This window comes from Leptosomus discolor, chromosome 10 (assembly GCF_034619465.1).
Source record: "Leptosomus discolor isolate bLepDis1 chromosome 10, bLepDis1.hap2, whole genome shotgun sequence".
NCBI classification, from domain to species: domain Eukaryota; kingdom Metazoa; phylum Chordata; class Aves; order Leptosomiformes; family Leptosomidae; genus Leptosomus; species Leptosomus discolor.
In genome coordinates, this window is record NC_141400.1 from 13,809,996 (window position 1) to 13,825,550 (window position 15,555).

A 15,555-nucleotide genomic window follows, 5' to 3' on the forward strand; every position below is an offset into this window, starting at 1 on the left:
GGGCTGACCTGCGCTGCACTTACCTGCTGTCAGCCCAGCTCTACCCGTGGAAGCCAACTCTCTTCCCCCATGTTCCTCCAGTCCCTACAACCACAGGGCTGAGCCCAGCCTGTTCATCCACCCACGGCCCCTGGGGAGGGCAAGTCAGCAGAACAGAAAACCCAGGCTGCATTGTCTTTTGAAGTTTTTATTTTTATACATTTTTTTTTGTATTAAAAAGGAAAAAGCATAATTACCACAAATTACAAAGGACTAAAGCATTACTAGAATAATGAATCACATCAGCCTAGAAAGCAGATACTCTGAATAATATTAATGTTATAATACAAGCTCTCATTCAAGTATTTTACATTTTTCCTCTTTTCCTTTTATATGTGATGATGATCCTAGCACACGGGTCAAAGATTATGTACTATCGACAGAAGATGGATCATGTACAGCGGGCCATATTAACAAGATTTTCCTCCCAAGTGATACATGGTCTGTGATGAGTCATTTTAAGTTTGTCTCTACGATAAATGCAGCTGAAGAAGGTTGCACACACTTTCTAGTTTCGGGAAACAGAAGGCTGAGGTTGGGACACACAGGGTTTGAGAAGGGCCAGCACATGGAACCATCACCCCTTTTGCTCCAGGCGAGCGAGCAGAGGGCCACCCTCGCGGGGCACAGCTCAGCGGGGGTTTCTGAGCCACAGATCCAAAGGTTTGCAACCCCAACAGGACCGGGGCAGGCTGGGAGAGGAGGAGGGGGAGCAGGGCTGCACCAAGGGGGGCTCGAGGGACCAAGCGGTGCCAAGCACCCCCTCCTGCAAGGGACACCACCGGCACCTGGCACGGGGACCCTGGGGCTGAGCCGAGCGCGCAGCACACGCCGGCTGGCAGCTCCCCGCTCCTCTGGAGCTTCCTACCAAGGGGATGTGCTTGTCACAGATACATCGGTCCTATGTTCAAGTGTCTGCAGAAAGTGAAACTGTAAACTACTCATTGAAATGCTGCCCTCCAGCCACCCGCTCCACGCCACCGAGATGAAAATTTTCTTTAAGAAAAAAAAAAAAGTCATTAATCTATTACCTGTATTGGAAACTTTAAAAAAAAATAAGAGTGTCAGTGAGGCATTTAACATCAAGTGTTGCAACCCTCTCTCAAAAAGAGCCTAGCATCCATTTCAAACAGTGACAAAGTGACATAACCAGTCTCAGAGGAGACAGGAGAAAATAAGCATTGCAAACACAGCTTGCTACATTTACAGTTTTCCTTTTTTTTTTTTTTTCCTTTTGATAAAATAACTGGAAAGGCATTAAGAGCTAGAAGGCCCCCTCTGCACTGCCATGCGGAACGTGTACAGACACGCGGCAGGGTACTGAGGTTAACGCATCGTTTTGTTACAGTACAGTCGACCAGGCCCAAGCAAGGTGGGCAGTTGCCAAAACTCGAGGGACCCCAAGGGCTGCAGTGACAAGCCGCCATCGGGGGTGCGAGGGGGACAGCAGAAGAGGGACAGACAGGCGAACGGAGCAGCAGGATTGTTACTTTTTTAAACTTTTACTTCCCCCCGCCCCACCCCCCCCCACCCCCCCAATGAGAACGGCAAAGCAACAAAGCCTCCTCTGAAACACACCTTCCACCTCCACTCCTAACCCCACGCCAGAGCTCTGTACCCACTGCAGCCACCCGCATCCCAAAGACGGGCTGACTCACAGGATCTCGGCAAGGAGCCCCGGCTGTAGCGGCCTGGGACACCCTGAGGAGAGGGGCAAGACAGGGAGCGCTCCCCCTGCAGGCCTGACGGCCCCCCCCGGCCTTTCCGCCAGCAGCCGGGGCTCCCTCCGGCCGTGCTGGTGGCCGGGCGCCAGCACCGCCCAGCCCTCACGAGCTGCGGGACGGATCAGTGCTCACCAGAGTGCAAGGGCCTGACCGCTCACAACCACTAAAACTTTAAAAAAAAAAAAAAAGCACAAAATATGATCGTGGTGAAGCCTCTAAGCTAAAAGCAAGGCCAAACTCCTGCCTCAGCAGGAGGGCAAGAGCTTCCTCAAAAGCCAGACCCCTCTCCGGGCAGCTGTCCCTTCGCCCGGCGGTGGCACGAGCCGCGTGTGACCCCTCCTGCACGCAGCTACGCCGTGGGAGGTCAAGCACCTCCGCAGACCTGTGACCTGTCCCCGTGCAGACCCCCGGGGAAGGGGAAAGCCCCTCGCCACGGCCGACCCCTCCTCGGCCTGGCGCCCTGCAGCCCTGGCCCTGCCGCAGCCACGGCCCAGCCCAGGGGCGCAGGATGCTGCCCCGTAACCAGAGCACCGACGGCATCGCATCCCGGCGGAGAGCGGACGTGAACGGCCTGGTGTTCCTGCAGTCCGGAGGAAGACAGGCAGAAGGAAGCGATGGCCGCCTCAGGTTGTCCCTCGGGTTGTCCCGTCCATCTTCCCTTCGCCCCCCGGCTATGCCGCTGCCCGACAGACAGTAAAACAAGGCACACGGTCCACACATCTGGAGGGCAGCGGGGTCGGACTCTTCTGACCCACCTTCCTCTGGGAAACAAAGGGGTTTCACGTGGGGCCCTCAGCCACACTGGTGTGACAAACCACTGACTCAGCAGAGGGAGGGGAAAAACCTCTTCTGTGGCAGAACTAGAGTCTCAGCCTTAGCAATTAAAAAATAATTTAAAATCAATTCAGATTTTGGGACATTCTCTGGGAAAGGTTTTTACCTCTTCTACCACCCAAGCAATTCCACAGTCTGCTCCACAAGCCACGACTTCACAGCACAAGCTCGTTCCTCATTTCCTATTTCATTTGTTCCTAAAACGCAGACAATTGGCCTCAAAAAGAGAACACGCACGGACGAAAGGAGCTCAGGGACACAGCAGCAAGGACCCCCCGCGGCACATCCAGACCGGCTTCCACTCGCAAACCACCAGTAATGCATCTCCAATGGCCTCGATCAACCCCCATCTCCAGCCTCCAAGGCTCCTCCTTCCCAAATCAGGGGCAAACCCGGCCGCATTCATAACCTCAGAGATCTGACTCCGTCTCACGAGAGAGGGGAAATCCAGAGATAACAGTCATGGCCACAGCACTGTACAAGCGTTACTGGCCCATCTGGCCCAGTTACCACCCCGCAACCCCAGAGCACTGCTGCTGTAACGGAGCAAGCCACAGCCCGAGACAGGCTGGCACGCTGACATCGGGCCTGCGAGCGGTACCAAGCTGCAGGGCGACGCGGCAGGGGCAGAATCACACCACCAGGAAACGGCAAAGTAGCAGCTACCCAGCCTCCCTCCAACCCAGCTGTGCTTTCCATTCTAGCAGCAGTTCACAAAGCTGCTCCACACGGACCAGCCCACCTCCCCCCCCGCCTCCACCTACTAAAGCAGCATCTTCAACGCAGTGTCATTTCAGGAAGGTGATAAACTTCAGCCAGGGCTCCGCGAGCACCCACAGCCGCTGCTGAACAACAACTAGCCCAAGCTCGCCCTCTTGATCTCTGCTCTCAGCTCCTGGCTGCTCTCATCGTCCCCCAGACCCGCGGCTGTACGGCGACAGCCCTGGAGAGTGACTCCTCCTCCCAGCTATGAGATACAGCACTGGATCAACTGGGTACTTTGGGAAAACGCCGTTTGTTACCAGCTTGTGATTTTGCAGAGAAGGTAACACCATTAACTGCATCTTCGAGTAGCCCACTACAGTGCCTGCTCCGCACCGCGCACAGCAGCACGCTTTGCAGCTCACGAGGCCGGGGTGCTGCAGCCACAACCAAGCCAGCCGCAGCGCAGGCATCCCAACCCGGGAGACAAACGGCTCTGGCCACCCTCACGTGGGGAGCACGACCTTCCAGCGCTCCTTCTGGAGCAGATCTCACCCCTGACACGTGCCCCCTGCAACGGAACGCAGCTCATGAGCTGGGGGAGGGTTCACCCGCCGAAGCCCACCCAGGGCTGGGCAGAGGAGCAGAGTAAATGGCGCAGCCACTCTGCAGCCATCCCTTTGCCTCGGCCAAGCAAGGAGCAGCACAGTGTTATCTCAGCCCTCGGAGATGCACGGGGATGCTGCCCCGAGCGGGAGACTCCACGCAGCCACCCACCCAGACACATCGCCCAAGGAAACCCAGGCAAGAGCCCGCTCCCATCCAGCACAAGTCCCACCAGCAGCCCCGGGCCAGTGACAGCGGCGGGAGACAGAGGTCACTCCTTCGTCAGGCTACAGCATGAAGCGGCACCAGGGACACACCAGCTCTCCCACTCGCTCGCAGCCAAGACCAGTCCCTCCAGCTGCTGTGGCAGATCTCCCCCCTCCCCCCCGAGCACGCTGGAAGCGCAGAGCGGCACAGACCGACCTCCCGCCCCAGCCTGCCCACGAAGGGCACGGGGGATGCGAGCGAGGCCGCAAGCACGTACAGCCGCTGCCGCAGGGAGGATGCTACAACGGTATGTACACAACGTCGCGGCTTCGACGGCTTCGTGAGCGCAAGTCTTGGATTTGACTGCCCTCAGCACCTTCCCCCCCCCCCCCCCCCCCCGAGAATCAGGGCTGGCAAGAGGGCTCCGCCACGGGGGGAGGCATCCGAGCGAGCGGCGGGGTCAGAGGAAAGGCCGCAGGGAAGATCAGCTCGGCAGCAACGCTGCGAGGAGTCTCTGGGCCAGGGGGGCCGAGAGCCCAGCGCGCCCCAGGGTGTAGGAAGCCAGCAAGCCTCCCCGGTCCAGCTCCACCATAAGGCAACTTTTTTTTGTGTGGTTTTTGTTTTGTTTTGTTTTTTTTTGTGGGTTTTTTTGTTTTGTTTTTTCTTTTTTTTTTCCTTCAATAATATTTCCAAGGAAGAAAGCAAAGGGAGACGTGTCTTTTTAAAGTTTTGTTGTTGTTGTTGTTTTAGAAGGGTTTGTGGGGTTTTTTTGTTGTTGTTTCTTTTTTCCAAGGGAAAAGGAAGAGAAAATCTTCAGCAAAGTCCTGTCTTTGCATCGATGGGCATTCCTGGGGCAGCGGGTGCACCATCCACGCAGGCTTGAGTCCAGGTGCCTGCCGGCCTCCCACCAGCCGTCCTCGCAGGAAGGAGTCAGAACAAGCCTATCCTTGGCAAAGGTCCTTTGGTTGACTTCCAAATTGTCCGTGATGGAAGGGAGAGGCGGGCAGAGGAAAAGCCAGAACACCTCAGGAAGGTTGGAGGTGAAGATGCTGGGGAGGAGGGACCAGGAGAACAAACGGGGTGATGCTCCTGCCGTGGCGGTTGGTGTCGGAGAGGCACCGCCGTGCATGGAATGGGAGACGTCAGCCGGGTCACGGAGATCAGAGGCTCCACAGCATGGCCACACGCTGCGGCTTCGGTCCCCCATCGGGGAACCTCGCTCCTCCGAGCTTCCTGAGCGGGCTGCCCTGCGATCCGAGGGGGGACACAGAGGGGAGCTGTTGGGGCTGCACAGAGCAGACTTGTTTTGGTAAATCCAGACAAACTTCTAGCAATAATTTAAAACTTGATATATATATATAATAATAAAAAAATCTCCCCTTTCCAACCCAGCCAGAACATTTTTTTTCTTTTTGAAGAGACACTAAGACATGAGTGTGTGCACAGGAGGGGAGGGAAGGGAAAGCAAAGGGTAGGTCTGCTGGGAGCGGGTCTGGCTCTGGTCAGGGTTGTAATAGCAAAATGTTTTTTTAGATGCAGATCGTCTTTGCTTTCCAGCCCCAAGAGAAAAAAATTGTGTGCGTTGAAGTTTCTCCCGAGCAGCCTATTCCTGGGCACCCACCTTCCAGCTCCCTTCCTGTCCCACCCCCTCATGTCTCCCCTTCTCCGAGCCAGTCCCCCACCAACCCACCCCATCCATCCCCCCAGCAGGAAGCAGACGCTGCAGCCTCTCTACTTCCCCACTGTCTGCAATTCTGCAGCCGACGGGGCGGCGGACTGCTGGCTCAGGTTTTTGGCATCCTCTTGTGCAGGCTGGCTGGGGGAGGCGTGGGCTTGGCTGGATGGGCACTGGCTGACCGTTTTGCTGGAAGACTGGGATGGGTAGCGCTTCCTGCCATCTCCCCCTGACGTTGTAGGGTATCTCTTGTGTCCACCTTCCTCCCCCATGGGTGGCTGGAAGAGAAGGACCCCGGTATCAGTACAGCCTCCTCCAGATGCAGATGCCCTCCCCCTGGATGAGCGAAGAGCCTTCCTGCAAACCTCCAGCTGCAACTTCTCTCCCTGACCCACAATGAACACACACACACACACACTCACCCCAAGCACACAGCTGCCCTCCTCTCCAAATTCACCGCTGCCAGAAAGACAGAGTGACTTCCAATCGAGCACAAGGGTGACAAGTGCTCTTAGACACCTCTTCTCACACAAGGGCACAGTCCAGAAGTCTGGGAGCTGAAGCTCCACAAAATGCTGGCTCCACTCAACCCACCACGGCTCACTTTCCTCCTCCCTCCTCAGCTCATCAGGGAAGCTGGGCTCATCCAGTTCCCCAATGAGCTGCTCTGAAGTGGATTTGCAATATTCAAACTCTTTAGCTTGTTCCTGGCCCGGCTGCAATGACAGGGCATGACACTAGGTGTCACTGACTTCCTCTGCCTGGCACCGCTTGGGGACCAGCCCCCCAAATCCTCCGTCCTTGGAGGGGGCCGAGGGGTGTTTGCAGGGGCCATCAGTGTGGTGCAGGCATTGTGTCTACTCACATCCACTCGGAAGTCCTCGAGGCGCTTGAACTTGCTGAGGTATTCTTGCAGTTTGCTGTTAATGTCCAGATTTTTGGCTTTGGAATATTTTAAGAAGGCCCAGAACTTTTCCAGCCCGTAGAGCTGACCTGGAGGGGAAGAAAACCAAACCAGATGTCAGCAGGACCAAAATCAAACCAGACGTCAGAACCCTTTCCTCCAGGCTTCCCCACCACTCGACCCACAGACCCTCCTGTCCCACCGGTGGGCACAACCGAGTCAAGATGAAGAACGTGGAGGGAAGCAATGGTAATGGGCAGCCCTCTTGACAGGGGATGTCCCCAGGCTTGGCTGACCTGGTGGTGACAAGGCTCAGCACTGCAGGGCCTTAAGAAATCCTAGAGGAACCGGTGCCCCTAGAGAAATGTTTCGGGGAGAGCCACAGCCTCCCATTGCCTTCCTCCATCCCCCCAGCAGTCTTCAGGACAGCGAGCACCCACTAAACCCTGCAAGGCAGGCAACAGGACTCCAGCCAGTCCCTGTTGCACATGTTAGTGTACAGCATTACGTGGCTGCCCCCAAGCCAGGAGAAGAGGCTCAGGGGCAGCCATGCAGCTGGGCTACATTGCTGCCAATCCCAGAGGAGGCCAAAGGAGGCACCTACCAGCTTCGTAATCCTTGATGGTCTCTTCTTGAAAGTCCTTAAATATGTCTGGCCGGAATTTCTTCTCCAGCCCATAGCTGTAGTATCTGAAAAGGCACTCCAGACCGTACCTGGGAACAGAGCAGCACGTGGTGCTCAGACACCGATGCAGGCAACACCTGGGCAGAGGGGCTCTTTAGGCAAGAGCCCTGCTGTGCACCAGCAGCAGGAGGTGACTGAGGGTGACCCCAGTCCCACCTTCGAGCAAGGCAGAGGTGCTGCCTTTGTTTTGCTGTGAGCCCTGCAAAATGCCAACCCGTCTTCCCCCACGTCCCTCCCAGGAAAGGCCACTCTGCCCCTCCTCTCCTACCTGTATCCCTCCTTCCCATCCTCCACAGCCAGCTGCTTGAACTCCTCATACATTTTCTTGTTGAAGTGATCTCGGAGGAAGAAGGACCAGAACCGGAAAAGCGTGTTCATCTCCTGGGACTGACCAATGCCCAGTCGTTTCCGCTCTGTTTCGGGAAGAGGGGATGATTACAAGGCAGATCCTCTCCCAGGGAGCCAGCTCATGCACAGGGGCTCATATACAGGAGGACCCTGTGTCACTGTGACTACGCCCAGCCCCAGTGCTGGACACCCTGAGCGACAGCTCATGCTCGCCACAAACTGTGGGGAAACATCAGCTACGAGCAAGGTTGTCCTGTCGGACCCTGCTTATCTCCGTGCATGCGCTCTGTGGCCGCACCCTGCCCCACGCCTCACGGTGCAGCCAACCCTACCGTTAAGGCAGCGCCGACGGTACTTGTGGTAGACGTGTTGCGTGAAGCCGTTCTCCTTGAGCAGCTCGTGTGAAGGATGCTGAAACTTGGGTAGGGACTGCGGGGTGCAGCCGTAGCTTCCGACGGCCGGGGTCCCCTCCGAGGGGCTGGAGCTGAGCACGAGAGACTCCTGTCAATCCCCTTCCTAAGCATGACCCAGTTGACAGCAGGGTGGGGTCTCGCTCCACGCCATGGCACTTGTCTGTTGGTCCCACCAACTCCCTGTGACTGTCTACTCTGGGTTTGGGACCCGAGCCGTGGGGTACCCTACTAGGAAGGGAACCAATGTTTCCAGCCAAGTCTCATCTCATTATTCCAAGGCTTCAGACTTTCCTCAGCTCGTTCCACCAGGGACAAGTTGGGTCCCAATCCTTTCTGCAGCCACCTGACAGAAGACCCTCCCTGCAAGACCAGATGCTGCCTTTCCCCTTCCTTCCCACACTCGCTCCCTTTCCCATTTCTGGCTCCTCCATGACCCCGCAACGCCCGTAACGCCCATCTCTGGTACCTGATGGAGGCAGTTCGGGGCCTGTGCTCCCGTGAGTCCATCACCCAGCCCACGTGGCACTCCATCGGGGGGTTCGAACTGTGCCTCGTCTTCCTCTTCCGCGGAGTCTGCAAGACACGGTCTATCAGGGACTTGTCCCCTTCCCACCCAGGCCCCAGCTGGGAAACCCCAGCTCCATCGCGCTCCCCAGCCCTGGTCCAACCTTGGCGTCTATCGTCCTGCCCTCTTTCACCACTGGGTAGAACCGGGGCGTCTGTGTTGGGTCCTTCAGCTGAGGCGTGCGAGGGGTCCGGGGGGTCCTGGCATTGCGGTAGTTGGGCGATTCTGGTACAGTCGTAGGCAAAGACCGGGCGATGGTTGAAGGCTCAGGGACTCCAAACAACTTGTTAGCCAAAGCGTCTGTAGGTACTGCACAGAGAAAACCCCCCACCTCGGGTCAAGCTGAGCTCTGAGCATGAGAGCACCACTACAGCCAAGGCACATCCACCTGGCAGACGGGAAGCAGCAGGGGTGGGAATACAGGGATACATTCCAGCCCTCCGAGACAAGCAGCTTCAAACCCAGCATGTCACCAGCTTGGCCTGAAAGCCCAAAGCCTAGCAGCAGATCCAAGGACTAAGCTTCCCACCAGGTACCCGCTTGCTAGGGGCTAACAGCAGCCACAAATCCCCCATCCCCAAGAGAAGAACAGGGCACCAGGTGCCACGTGCAGGCTAACAAGGCCCAGCAGGCAGCTGTCTTCCAGGCACTCAGAGAGGGTCCAAGAGGAAAATCACTTCGAGGGAGTGACATCAAAGTCTACCAAGGTTTCCTCACTCAACTGGGACACCTGCTTTTGGGCCTCCTCTTCTGGAGCCCCAAAATGTTCAGCTGGGAGAAGAGCATTGCTCTGGGAAGGGTAACCCACACGCCTGTGGCCCCAATTCCTTCTCCCCAGTTGCTACTCAGCCTCCAAGGACCTCTCATCAGGAGAAATAGTGACAAATTCAGTTCCACACATTTGTGTCCCCTGTCTCTTACCTTGCTGGAACCTGGGGGGACCAGGAGGGACTTCCTGGTTTGGATCCACGGGGGGCTCTGGGGTCAGGGTGTCAAACTGCTCCCTGCTGATCATATTCACCTTCTTGAAGTTCTCCACCTCTTGCTGTATTGGAAGAGAAAAATGATGAAGCAACCAACTGCCCTTTTCTCCCCTCAACCCATCGGCTCATCATGACCACCGCTCTGCTTGTACAACAACAACAACACTGGGCACCAAGTGCAGTCATGGGGCCTGGGTGCCCAGGAGGGGAACCTGCTGCGCAGAGGCAGGAAGGGGAAATGCAACAGACAGAAAACTGGGTGTTGCATGGGCCAGATCTGAGCCACTTGCTGCTCTCCCAAGCTTTTGGGGATCCCACAAGGCACCTCTACTAACCATTGCTTGGTTCTTTCAGGCTTTTACCCACCCAGGTCAGCACCAGTGCAACACAGTTCAAGGCAAGCTCCGTAACCCATTCTTGGCCAGGACCCCCTTGCCCATGACACCCTCCCTAGAGCCTCCTCCCTGCTTTCTTATAGTCACGCTGTATTTGAAGAACCTATACCCTCACCACACACTGTCCCTCTGTCACCTGCTCTCCCCATACCCTCAGCTTCTGCCACCTCAGCAAGCAGCACTGCTTCAGCAATGTGCCAGGTACCAGACATGGGAAAGCTGAGCCCAGCTGGTAGCTCCAACAGGCCATCCCATCTCGCAGCCAAAATAATTTCCGTCGCTGAACGAGTCTAGGCAAGTCCCCGACTGTGAGAGTCACCAAGCTGGGACTGAAATGTTTCAAAGCAGCAGATGGGCTTTCTATTAAAAACCCAAGTCTATGCAAACTGGCACCAAAATGGAGAAGAATACAGGCCAAGCGCAACCCAGCCATCTATGAACCCATTCCCACTAAGTGTGGTCTCCAAGGGACCATGCCATGGAACGCTGGGCACTACAGACAGTCCAGAGACACCCAGTTCCCCCACAGATCTGGCACGGCCTGCCAAGACCCTGGCAGACAGGAGAGCAACAGGCCGTGTGTTCTAGGTCACCTCATTACTGGCACTTTGTTTACCTGGCTGCAGCCTTACGCCATGTTACAGAGCTCTGTTTATCCCCAATACAGCAGAGCATGACACTGGGAGACAAGAATCCCAAGCTCTGTAAGAGGACTAATCCTGGCTGTTCTACCCACGAGTAGGCTGTAACCCACTGTACTGCCCTTTCCACCCCATACCAAAAAGGCAGCCAGCCTGCTGCACATAAGGCTCCCCGCACCCCACACGCACCCCCTTCCTTGGATCAGCCACTCTCACCTTGATCTGCGAATACTCTGGCTCAAACTGCTCTGTCCACAGGTCCTGCTCATAGTAGTACAGCCCATCATTGATCACCTTGGCCAGCTCTGAGCTCATTTTAGCCCTGGAAGTGTGGTTGCCAGTCCGGTCCCCGCCAGGATGCCGGCGCAGGTAAGGAGGCGTCTGCGTCACGATGAGGATCTTGTTCACATCCCGATCGTCAATCTCGTAATCCGAATCCTCGTCCGACCAGTCGGTGAAGGTGTTCTTGCGGCCATCCATCTGCTCCATCTCCTCATCGAAGAGGAAGTCGAGCTCCTCAGGTTCATCTTGGTCCTTTTGCTTTTGCTGCTGAGGTGTCTTTGACTCCTCTGGTTTCTACAGGTAGAGGGACAAGGGTGACACAGCGTAAAGACTGCATAGCAACACAAGCCTACTGTCTGGAGATCCAACTATTGCCCCTTGTTTCCTCATCACAGCCAGAAGCTGCCCATCTGGGGAGAACACCTTATTTACACCACTGAGGAGCAACTCCAAAGGGGGTCAGATGGGGCTAGGAGAGACTAGGACACCACTCCCACGGCCAACAGACCCCATTTGATCTGAAAATTGCCTACTTATGATTTAAGTCACCCAGGCAACTGGGAGACCCCCACCCTAACAGCTCCTACATCGCCACCTACCTTGGGCCTGGCTGGGGAGGGCCGAGGTCTCTTCTTCACTTCAATCCACGTCTCTGAATCCAGGTCTGGCAGACTTGCAGACAGGCCCTTGGGCATCGTCTTCAGGTTACTGACCTCCTCTGTTTTGGTGGGGACCGGGCTGGCAGGACGCGGGGAGCCAGGAGCAGACTCTAGAACCAACAAGAGCCACAAGGTGCTTCAGAAGGAGGGAGGGAGGGAGCCTGGGGGGTTGCGTACTTAAAGCACCTGACTGAAGAGGGTGTTATTCTGGCAGCATGGCACAGCTTGCAGGACTAGCTAGCATCCAGCAGCCAAGGCTTATCAGCACATTGCCTACAAGTGCTCGGGGAAGGGGGGAAGTCTCCAGTTAAGGCTGTAATGCTGATGGTGGCCACAGAGCTCTGCAGGTCACAGTTTCCCAGACACACAAAGCCCTAAAGCAGGTGCTTTGTTGCTCTCAGGCAAACCTTCTCAAGATGGTTGGAACAGATCCTTTCCTGCCAAAACTATCTCTTACGACAGCACCAAGACCCTCCACTTGGCCTCTCAGGGCCCAGCCCTGGGCTCCTGCCAGCCCCCATGGGATGGGAGACAAGGGCAGGGGGCAGCCCATGAAGGATAGTACACCCTTCCCTAGCACTCGGTTGACAGCTCCATACCTGCTCCAACATCTCACCAATTACAGAAAAGCTGGGTTCACAACCATCCCCTGCTCTGCCCACCAGCAGCAGAGTATTTCCAGGCACAGCCAAGAGATTTCCAGCAGGACCAACCCTTCCCGAGTCCCTTCGGCCCCCACAGAGGAAAAGCCACAGACTCAGCCTCTTCCATGTTTCCCCACGTACAGAGGCAGCAGCATTCTGGGGGTTTGAGGACAGGGCCCATAGCAGCTCCCACCACTAAGCAGAAAGTAAACAGCAGAGCCCTGCCCTGGGGAACACTCCTGACTCTCAAGGTCTTAGCCCTGCTACAGTACCAACACGGCAGCCTACACCTCCCTCCACGTTCCCCCAGTACTCACCTGTCTCTTTCTGGAAGCTTTGCCGGGGCACAAACTCAGGGCAGTTGATGAACTGTGAGAAGTCTGTTTGTGTGTAGTCTGCCATAGGAGGGCCAGGCAGAGCCCATTTTTCTGGCTGCTCTTTTCTCCTGATCTTCTCATCCACGATTTCCACCACCTTGCTGTCCTTCAGAGCCTGGAACCAAGTGATACCCAGTTAACCTAGGGCCCTGCCTTGGCATTTTGAGTGTCAGCCCCAGCCCTTCCTCCCTAGGAGGAGCAAGAGGAGGAGGGAGCAAGTCACAGACAAGGGAAGGCTCCACTTGCATCTCACCCACAGGCCAGATAAAAAACAGGCCTCAGACAGGGGTGTCGAGAAGCAGAACAGGAACAAAGTTCATCTTTCCTTGCCCTCACCTTGATGATGAGGCTGATGTCGGTGGTCAGCGCCTGCACCCGGTGGAAGCTGGCGATCAGGGTGATGGGAAGGAAGCCGTCTGAGTCCATCTTGCGACGCAGGAAGAAGTCTCGCTCCAGGTTGTCCACGCTGAAGTAGTATTCTCTGTATGGACAACACGTCAGTGAGGGGCAGCTTCAAGCCACCTTCCTCTGGGCACCCCTGAGGCACCCCCCACACTTCTGCTACTCAAGGCTGAAGAGAGACAGCCTGGGGAGCCCAGAGTTGGGGCAAGCTGGTGCTGTAAGCTGTGTGGCACAGAGTCAACACTCCTCAGCTCTAACCCCACCCACACGATTAGCTACGCAGTCTCCAGGGAGGGCATTTGTGTACATCCCACCAACAACGAACGCTCAGACAAGGAGAAGAGATGGTGCTTACATCTGCCGCTTGATGTAGTCTTTGAGCAGTTCCTGGTCCACACTGTAGAGCTCGGCGCTGCTGATGTTGTCAAAGTAGTAAGTGATGTTGCTAGCATACTTCTGGGTGCGGGAGCCATCCGAACCCTCAAATTTCCGGTACCCATACTGGTAGTCGAAGTGCCCTGTGGGACACCAGTAAGGGTCAGCACAGAACCCCTGGGAGCTGCTACACAGGCTGTGCTGCCAGATGGGGCTGGACTCTTGCACAAATAGTTCCCTCTGTGCTGTTTCTGGGGCCCCCATGGCAGCCCACAATGAGACACCACTCACCCTCCTGCTCTCAGCCTTTGCCGCAGAAGGGATCCCACCAAACTTCAACACACTAATCCAAAGAGTGGCCAGAAGCCCTCTTACCCAGGAGCAACCGGGCAGCCCAGGTGACACACGAAGGCCCTACACTGAAGCTGTGCCAGGGTTAGCACAGACACTGCCCTGTCAAATGCCAGTGCAGATGCTCTTCCCCATCCAAGCCATGACTCCTGCTTAGCTCTCAACATGACATAAAGCCTACGCAGAGTATCAGCATGCTTCAACTCCTGCACACAGGGGTACTGCAAGGGGCAGGAAACAGGTGGAAGAGCTTGGTCTGAGTAGCGGAAAGACAGTTGCCTTTATTAAAATACTACTAATAATAATTTGCTTTTATTAAAAGCAGCTCAACTTATCAGCTGGCCTGCCACATTACCCTGTACCACCAGTGCTCTGCCCTTCCCAGCCTGCTCTGGAGCCCCAGGTCTCACACACACACAGAGCCCTGCACACTTCAGCACATGCCCTCATCTCTCCCTGCTGTCACAAGACCACACATACCTCCTCTGCCACGGCCACGGCCCCTGCCGCGGCCCCGGCCTCGGCCCCGGAAGGTCCCTCGCACGGCTCCTCCCTCACTCTTCACACTGGAGGTTTCATCATGGTCCTGCCAGCTGCGCTCGTGCTTGTTGTCCGGGTGCCAGCCTGCAGCAGACGGGGAAGGAGAGGCAGGAGTGTTATGGGATGAAAGCACCTCCCAAGAGTCAGCCCGCTGCACCCGGAGCCCTTTGAACACAGGAAACGTGCCCACTGCCCCGTTCCATGCCTGGGCATCAGGGCTTGCTCTGCCCCGCAGCCAGGGCAGGGAGAGCGGGTCCCCAGCCTGAGCCCCCACCTTTCAGCTCGCTGCGGTTGTTGGAGGGGTGCCTGTGCTGCTCATTTTGCCGGTTGTTCCGAGAGGCCGTTTTGTCCCTAGGCACCTCTGACTTCACGTCTATCTGCAAAGGGACCCACTTGTGTTTGTTGCCTGCAAAAGGACAGGGTTTGGGTGTGACAGAGGTTCAGAGAGCGTCTACTTCCTCCCCCACAGCCCCTTCTTGCCACACAGCCCCCACATACGGAGGAGAGAAAGCAGCAGGGCCTTTTGGAACGACCTTGCCCTCAGACATCCCTCCAGGCCTCACTGGATGCAGAAAGGCTCTGATCAGGACTCTTGGGCATGGAGGGACACAACACAAAACTCCCCTCTTGCTTCATGACACTTGTCCTTCCTCTGCCCCTTTCTGCCCACCGAGGCTCAGGCCAGACCGAGCCCGTGTGTCAACCACAGCTGATGCAAACCACAGTCAGGGGCTTTTCTGTGTGACCACGGAGCACACGTGAGAGGGCAGACTACTGCGACACTCCCCAGATACACAGACGCCCCTACTTGGGCCCTACTCCACCTGCTGCCACCAAAATGACACTTTGCCCCCTTGAAGCCTGCAAACACCTTTTCACCACAGCTGCCCTCGTGCTGGGACCACGTCCTGCAGCAAGGACCCCAAGGAAGGCAGTGGACGCTTGCACCTGGCTGTGGGTTGCAGAGGGGGAGCCAGGCTGAGCCCTGGGGCCTCCACCAGGTCCTGCCTTACCTTTCTTCTTCTGGGCTGACTTCTGGTTGTCGTCATCACCATTCTTCTCCTCTCCAGACTCATCCGATTTGGTTTTCAGGCTCTCTTTGCCGTCGCTCCCATCCCCTTTCTCCTGCTCTTTCATGTCTTTCTTGACAGGCAGTTTCCGGAGGGATGGTGCTTTGTGCGGCTGCTGGAGACACACCAGTGCA

General features: G+C 56.4%; 1 protein-coding gene across 1 annotated transcript in view; it reads right to left on the reverse strand.

Annotated features, from left to right (window-relative positions):
* Window positions 1-5,839: 5,839 nt before the first annotated feature.
* LARP1 (La ribonucleoprotein 1, translational regulator) overlaps window positions 5,840-15,555 on the reverse strand; it is a 42,553-nt gene continuing 32,837 nt past the window's right edge. The window contains exons 5-20 of the mRNA XM_086471290.1: window positions 15,365-15,536; window positions 14,626-14,757; window positions 14,292-14,435; window positions 13,441-13,603; window positions 13,020-13,164; window positions 12,624-12,798; window positions 11,603-11,772; window positions 10,938-11,297; window positions 9,624-9,747; window positions 8,806-9,011; window positions 8,604-8,710; window positions 8,057-8,208; window positions 7,645-7,789; window positions 7,296-7,405; window positions 6,653-6,780; window positions 5,840-6,065 (exon numbers count right to left, since the gene is read on the reverse strand). Coding sequence (XP_086327416.1) covers window positions 5,844-6,065; window positions 6,653-6,780; window positions 7,296-7,405; window positions 7,645-7,789; window positions 8,057-8,208; window positions 8,604-8,710; window positions 8,806-9,011; window positions 9,624-9,747; window positions 10,938-11,297; window positions 11,603-11,772; window positions 12,624-12,798; window positions 13,020-13,164; window positions 13,441-13,603; window positions 14,292-14,435; window positions 14,626-14,757; window positions 15,365-15,536 — 2,655 coding nt within the window. The 3' untranslated portion in view covers window positions 5,840-5,843. The remainder of the gene's footprint in view (window positions 6,066-6,652; window positions 6,781-7,295; window positions 7,406-7,644; window positions 7,790-8,056; window positions 8,209-8,603; window positions 8,711-8,805; window positions 9,012-9,623; window positions 9,748-10,937; window positions 11,298-11,602; window positions 11,773-12,623; window positions 12,799-13,019; window positions 13,165-13,440; window positions 13,604-14,291; window positions 14,436-14,625; window positions 14,758-15,364; window positions 15,537-15,555) is intronic.